We start from the raw sequence: 7351 nt of genomic DNA, 5'->3' as shown, positions 1-7351 counted from the left end.
ACATGGACTGGTTCTGCTGGAATTGGGGATCTCAGGGGACCGCACAGCCCCTCTATGTCCCCTCCCCTCCCCATCCCTGAGGTGTCAGGCCCATGCCCGGGGAACTCACCTCACAGGAGCAGCCATCCCGCTGTTCCCAGCCTTCTACACTGGCTGTCACTCGCTGCTGTGGCCACCGCTACCCTGGCTGGCGGCTATTCGGATGAAGGGGAAGAAAGCGAGGTCACGTCTGTCCCCACGTGTAGGTGGCCCTTGGTGGGGGCAGGGTGGCCACAAGCTGGGCATAGGCTGGGGGCATTCTGGCATAGTCTGGAGACATAGTGGGTGATGGTGTTGCCAGGAGTGGAGGACTCAGGGCATGTGGGGAACCAGGGATGGGTGTCCAGGAGAATGAGGGTCCAGGGGAATTGAGGTCTCCATGCCTGGGGGATTCAGTGATGGGGGTGCTGTGGGAACATGGTCCCCAGAAATTTGGGGTCATGGCATGTGGGTGCCAGGGTTGGGGGTGCAGGGGGAAAAAGGGGACCGTTGGGAATAGGGGTTCTGGGGGAAGAAGCAGCCCATGGGATGGGATCAAGGCAATGGTGATGCTGGGCAATGGTGGTCCTGGGATGGGGGTCCCCAGGGAGGAGAAACCAAGGTAATGGGGGTTCCATGGTTGGGATTCCCAGGGGAATGGGGGTTCCAGGGATTGGGCAGTAGCTGGATGGGCACAGGGGTCACTCCTTCATGGGGTGCCTCAGATTTTGGAGTGACCCAGGGCCCAGCACAGCCCCCCAGTGCTTATGGCCAGGGAGGCACCCCTGGGTTGTCCTGGGAGGCTCTGTGTCTCTGTCCCAGACACCCCATGGCTTTTGTCTATCCCCTCTAATTTCCTGGCTCAGCCATCCCATGGAGCACCTGATCAGGTAACAGCGGGGTGGATCCCAGAAAGCCGAAAATGGGTGGATGGGGGATGCAGGCTATGGTTGGGGGCTGGGGGGGGGGGGAAATGGGTCTCTCTGGCTGGGACCTCAAACACTTTCATTTTCTCTTTCCTGCAGCAGAAAGAAGAGGTCATTGGTCCAGTTTATAGAATCTTTTTAGCAGTTGTCTCATTAAGTCACTCTCAATAAAAACAAACAAATCCTGAAAAAACTGGACGTTTTTGTTACCTTTAGGAGCCCATTGGTGCACCCCAGAGCAGCATTTGCTTGTGGATAACAGAGTGTGGAATCTCCCTGAGTGTCCAACAGCTCCATGGGATTGTTCCATCCCTGCTGGGCAGCAAAACAGCCCCTAATGAAGCTTTTACTTGGGCCATATTTAGGAACTCTCTCCATTTTGCTCAATCCCACCCTGAAATTTGACTGACTTCCCATGGAGGAAGAGGAGAAGCTCTGTCCATCCTTGGGACAGTGCACAGGAATCTGTGGAAATGCCTGTGTGTGCCTCAGGGTCTGATTCCCTGGGAAATCCACTCTAGCCTGTCCTGAATTCCCCTGACTGGGCACTCCCTGCTCTTGCTGTGACACCCCTGTTCCCCAGCCCCTCGTGTGCAGCCCCCACTTAGTATTTCCGCACTTTTCCCTCTCTTCTGGTGTGCACATCCAGGACTCAAACATTCTTTCCATGAGGTTCCTAAGGGCTGACAGGTTTTGTTCAAGAAGGAGGGTCCAGGTCAGGAGGTTGAGCAGATTGGTGTGGGATTTGGAGTAGTTTTGTGGTTTTCTCAGACCCTTGGGCAAAGGGACAAAATAATCAATTGCTCCATTTCCAGACTGGTTCCCTCACAGCTGCCCTTGCAGGGGGGGTTTCCAACCAGCCCTGCTCTTAAAACCATCAAAGGCCCCCACAGAGCCACTGCTTGAGCTCCCTTTGTGGTTTTTGCTTCTTGCAGGGCTGAGCAAACCACAGGCAGGCCTTTTTCCACCCACAGAATTCTCACTTTTGCAGCAACTCTAAAGCTGCCAGAATCAAAGCAAAGGGGGCAGGGGGGACCCGCAGGTCCTGGCTTCCACCTGGGGCTGGGCAGAGTCGGGCTGGACAATGGCCATCCCTGTGCAGTGGGGCTGGGCCATGGCGGGGCCTGACCCTTGCATTGACAGGGGACCCCAGGATGTGCCACCCTTGGGACAGGCACCAGGAATGTGCAGGGACATTTCTGGAACTGCCACTCCCCGGGACAGGACCCCCCATGCCAGGATGTGTCACCCCCTGGGACTGGATGCGCCCAGGACAGGAACCCCGTGGATGTGGTCCCCCAGGACCGAACCGCCCCTTTCCCATCTGACTCTCAGCACAAACGGACTCTTCCTTCTAGTCCAGGGCAAAGAAAGTGAAAGTGTTGAGGGGGCGCAGCCCAACACCTCCATCCCCCACAGCCTCCCTACCCTTCCCTGCACCCGCCACTCCCCTCGCTCCCCCCAACCCTTTCCCTGCTCAGGTGCTCTCTAGGATTGCTGAGTCATGAACTAGGGGTGAGGGAACATGACACAAAAGGGAGGAAAATAAGGGAAAATAGAGAATTAAGACATGAAAAAGTGAAGGGCAAGGGCGGCCACAGAGGCAGAGCTACCAAGGACTCCCATGCCTAGAAAATGAGCAACCCAGGGGGGCAGTGTTTGGCCCGGGGTCACCCCAAAATCTGAAGCACCCAGGAGGGGAGCTGAGACCCCTGGGCCTGACCAGCCACTGCCCATCCCTGGGACCTCCATTCCCCTGGAAATCAAATCATGGGACCTCCCTTCCTTATATTCCTCCCTGTGATCCTCATCCCAGTACAGACATTCACCAGGATCTCCAGGGCCCAGGGCCCCCATTCCAAAGGAACCCTCTTCTGTTCATTCCATCCCCTGAAATCTTCCTTTCCCAAGAACCTTGATACTCTCAGGAACCCCTCTTCCCACAGGAACCCCCATTCCGCCAGAATCCCCATCCCATGACCCCAAATCCCTTGAGCCCACATTCCCCTGCGACTCATATCCCTGTGTGCCCCCAGCCCTGGGCATCCCCATTCCCACGGACCCCATCCCTAGGATCTCCTATTTCCCTGGACACCCTTACCCAGGTCCCTAAACGAACTGAGGCCTCCCACTCCTGGGAACCTCATGTCCCACTATGTCCCACTCAGCCTTGTCCCCAGCCTGTGCCCAGCTTGTGGCCACCCTGCCCCCACTCTAGGGCCACCTACGCATGAGGACAAAATGTGACCTCGCTTCCTTCCCCTTCATCCGAAGTGCCGCCAGCATGGGGAGTGGTGGCCACAGCAGTGAGTGACAGCAGTGCACATGGCTGGGGACACCGGGATGGCCGGGATGGTGATGCTGCTCCTGTGGGGTGAATGCCCTGGGCACGGGCCTGACACCCCAGGGATGGGGAGAGGAGGGGTCACAGTGGGGCTGTGCGGTCCCCTGAGATCCCCAATGCCAGCAGAGCCAGTCCTTGTTACCCAAAGTGGACCTTGGTGGGACTGGGCATATAGGGGGACATGGGAGAGGGGGGCAGGAATTCAGGGATGGGGATGTGGGGATGGGAATGTGGGGACTGGTACCTTTGGGCTCAGGGAGCTCTGGGGATGGGGACAAGGGAAATGGGATGCAGGAACAGAAGGGGACAAGAATGGTGAGGATGTGGCCATGGGGATGGGATCATGGGGATGGGATCATGAGCTGGTGGGGGTAACCTGGGCCAGCATGGGCTGTGTCCATTGTGTCCTTGTACCCAGGGTGTTCACAGTGTCCCCATGTTCTGCCTCAGCCCCAAGTGGCCTCGGTCTCCCTGTTCCCAAGGTGTCTGTGCCACAGGGATATGGTGCATGGGTGGCTGTGACACAGACATGTCCGCTGACCATCCAATTCTTTTGTGGCCACCCAGACACATTTTCTAACAAGAACTGCTGTCCCCATGGGCACAGTTTGGGGACACCCCCCCCCCACCCTATACTCCAGGTGCTGCTACCCCTGCAGGGCCACCCGCACCCACCCTACTCCCTTCTCCCTTCCAGCCCAGACCCTAGGCCTCGCTGGTGAGTCCTCGTGGGATGCCATGGCCCCACCCTGCTCTCCCCAGCCCCACACTGGCCCTGGCAGGCTGATGTCCCCTGTCACCTGCAGGTGTCCAGACCATGCAGATCCTGGTGGAGCCCCCCTGGAGGCCAGCAGTGCTGTGGGACCGTGTGACACTGACTTGCCCGGGCTCGGGGACCGCCGGTGCCACCACCTGGTATAAGGATGGGCAGCTCTGGTGGCAGGAGGGACCTGATAACTTCACTGTCATCGAGAGAGGCACCTACATGTGTCACAGACCCGGCACTGGGCTCAGCCCCCCTGTAGTGGTCTCAGATGGTGAGTGGGGATGTTAAATGATCAGGATGACCCCTGACAAGTCAGAGTGGACTCCACTCCTTTGGTGGCATCACAACCCTTGTGTGGCAAGAGCCTTAGCCCTGCACACAGGGACATCCCAATGCACCCAGATGTTCTCAGGGTCACAGGGACCACCTCGGACCTGTCTTGAGCCCCTTGGTGAGAGGGGATCCTCCTGTCTCTCAGATTTGCTGGTGCTGCAGGTGCCAGCAGGGGTGCTGCTGGAGGGGGACACGATGACACTGCGCTGTCGGTGCGGCCATTGGAACCACATTGTCACCAGGGTGCAATTTTACCAGGACGAGAAGGAAGTGAGGGGGTTCATCAACGGGACCGAGCTGTACCTATTTCCCCTGCAGCTGCACCACAGTGGCCACTATAGCTGCGGGGGCTTGGTGGGGTCCTGGCAGTCACGATCAGCAGCAGTGACAGTGAAAGTGTATGGTGAGCACTTCCATGGCTGGAACTCCAGTCTCCTGACACCCCCAATGACCCTTCCCAGCAGACTCAGAGTCACAGTCCTCACCTCCTCTCTCCTGCCCTGAGCTCTACCTGGTGCCACTGCTGCGGGGACCCCTGAACCCACCATGGAGTCCCTCCTGACTCTCAGCTGCATCAGCACCCCCAGCCCCCTGCGGCCCTGAGCCCCCCTCCTGCCCATCTTCTACAGGGATGGGCAGGTTGTGGTGGGCCCACAGGGGTCCTGCAGCTGCTGGTGCCCGCCATGGGGGTCTCCCACTCAGGGAATTACAGCTGCCAGGTGCGCTCATACAGGGGGGCTGTGAAGAAGAGCAGCACCTGGCTCCGTGTCACGGTGCGCAGTGAGTGCGGGGATGGGCACAGGGAGCCTCCCGGGGTCCTCTGCCTGGGGACCTCCATGTCCCCCAGACACATTTCTTGGGTCCTTCCATCACTCTATGTGTCCCCTCACCCTTCCGTGGTGTGACACCATCCTCAACATCCCCCACCGCACCCATCCCTGCCCATCCCCACGCCCCCACTTCGGCTGCCAGCCCCTCCCTGTGGCCTCAGCCGTGTCTGTGTCCCCACAGTGCCCGTGGACAATGCCACCATCACCCCCGGTTTCCTGGAGGTGACTCCACAAGATAAAGGGACACACAGGGAAACAGGTGGGGTCACTCAGGTTTGCAAGGGAGTGCAGGACACCTGCGGTGATGGGCAATCCTGATGTGTGCCCCTCTGTTTCTTGCAGTGGCCGCAGGGATTGGTGGAGCCCTTTTGTTCCTGCTCCTGCTCATCAGTGTCATTGTGGCCTGTCACCGGTGGCACCATGTGGGTGGGTGACAATGGGGGGGATGGGGGGTCCCAGGGAGTTGTAGAGCCCCCCAGAGTTGGGGAGCAATAGGGCAGCACCCACAGCCCCAGAAGTGTGACCTTTTCTGGGGGTCCTGGGGAGGGTAGGGTTTGGGGAGCTGCTGGAAAGTCCTGCAGGGATGTTGGGGGTTCTTTCATGGGCCCTGGGGATGCTTGGGGAGTGTGTCTGTCCTGCTGGGCTTTGAGTTCTTGAGGCTGACTTGGTAAGGGGCACTGGGGAGGTTCATGGATTCTGGGGGGCTTCAGGGATACTTAGGGGTCCTGAGAGAAATTGAGGATCCCGTGGGGGTTCAGGAATCCTGAGAGGGTTCAGGGCCCTGGGATTCCACAGTCACCCCACCCCTGTTTCATTTGCAGCCGCCAGGAAGCAGCAGGAAAGGTGAGTGGGGGGCTCAAACCACACTCTTCCCTTTTACCCCAACCCCCAAGCCCTCCCATCCCCTCTCCCACATCCCCTTTATTCCAGCAGGGCTCCATCGGATCCCCTGGCCCCCCCAGAGGAGGGGGAGGTGCTGTACACCTACGTCGTGGTCACCAAGAGGGCAGGGGGTGAGTACGGGGGGGACACACGCAGAGGGACACGCCATCCACGAGTGTCACCCCACCCAGATCCCACAGCCCGTGTCTCTCACAGCGTCCTCTCGTGCCACCACCCTCCAGGATCCCCAGGTGACCTACGCTGAGCTGCAGAGACCCCAGGGGCGACCACAGGAACCCGGTGACATCTATGGGAATGTTCTGTGACACTGGGGGGAACTGGGGGCACTGGGGGTCCCCACCCATGGGCACCAACTCGTGCGTGTGCTGCCAATAAAAACTGCCCCTCTCCCTCCCAGTGGGGGCACAAAGATGCAAAGGGTTGAGAGAAGAACAATTTCTTGCAATAGAAATGAGAGAGAATAAAACCAACAGAAACCAGATCAAGGTTCAGCGTCCCAATGGTCACACAAAGAACAATTTCCAGGCAAAGCCACCCAAAAAGGAACAAACCCTGAACACTTCCCCAAGCACGTTTCCTCCACCAGAGGAAGATGGCAGGGCCCTGGACTTTCTTTGCTCTTATGGCCAAAGCTGCCATCAGGAGGCTCTTGATTCTCTTGTCCCCTGTCCCTTACCCCTCCTCTGATGTGTTCCATACACAATGCTCTCACAACGGCCCTTTGGGGGTTCCAGAGCCTCCCCATTTTCCACGGCAGTCGGGATCAGGCCATGGCAGAGGGTGGGGTGTCAGAGACAAGAAAAGTTTCATGTCTGGAGGCGTTTTGGAACAGTTGTGTGTGGCAGGGATGAGTCAGGCCTTGCTTTTGGTGAGATAGGGCCCCATCTGTCTATCATTGTGTCAGCCGTGGTACACTGGGGACAGTGTGATGCTCTGCCAAAGCCAGGTCCTGAGTGGCCGCGTGACCAGAAGTGCCAGCTGGGGAGAGGGCCTTTGGTGACCTAACTGGCTTAAAAGCCAGAGTAAGAGGCAGCAAAGTCCCTGACCATGTCTGCTCTTGGGGTGTCTGTCCCATCCATGCTGGAACCCAGGAGTTGGCAACTCATTTAATTGAGAAATAACTGCCAAGGAAAGTTGGAGCATTCCTGGAATGCAAAGGAGACCCAGGTCTAAAATTTTTAAATTTGAAAAATGATTTGGTTTTCAGGAAAAAGTGTAGGAAAAGGAATAC

The 7351-nt window shown here is 58.1% G+C and overlaps 1 protein-coding gene and 1 long non-coding RNA gene across 2 annotated transcripts; both read left to right on the top strand.

Moving 5' to 3' along the window:
- The first annotated feature begins 3228 nt into the window (after nucleotides 1-3228).
- LOC134434086 (Fc receptor-like B) lies at nucleotides 3229-5535 on the top strand. The gene is made up of 5 exons (XM_063182782.1): nucleotides 3229-3250; nucleotides 4095-4156; nucleotides 4232-4325; nucleotides 4533-4790; nucleotides 5399-5535. The coding sequence occupies exons 1-5, from the start codon at nucleotides 3229-3231 to the stop codon at nucleotides 5533-5535; spliced, it is 573 nt and encodes a 190-aa protein (XP_063038852.1).
- A 439-nt stretch (nucleotides 5536-5974) lies between these two features.
- Nucleotides 5975-6380, top strand: LOC134434159 (uncharacterized). The gene is made up of 3 exons (XR_010031812.1): nucleotides 5975-6060; nucleotides 6151-6230; nucleotides 6342-6380. It is a non-coding gene; the product is annotated as an uncharacterized LOC134434159 (long non-coding RNA).
- The last annotated feature ends 971 nt before the right edge of the window (nucleotides 6381-7351 follow it).

Source organism: Melospiza melodia, unplaced genomic scaffold (assembly GCF_035770615.1).
Source record: "Melospiza melodia melodia isolate bMelMel2 unplaced genomic scaffold, bMelMel2.pri scaffold_32, whole genome shotgun sequence".
In the NCBI taxonomy this organism is placed as follows: domain Eukaryota; kingdom Metazoa; phylum Chordata; class Aves; order Passeriformes; family Passerellidae; genus Melospiza; species Melospiza melodia.
This window is presented reverse-complemented; position numbering and strand designations above follow the sequence as displayed.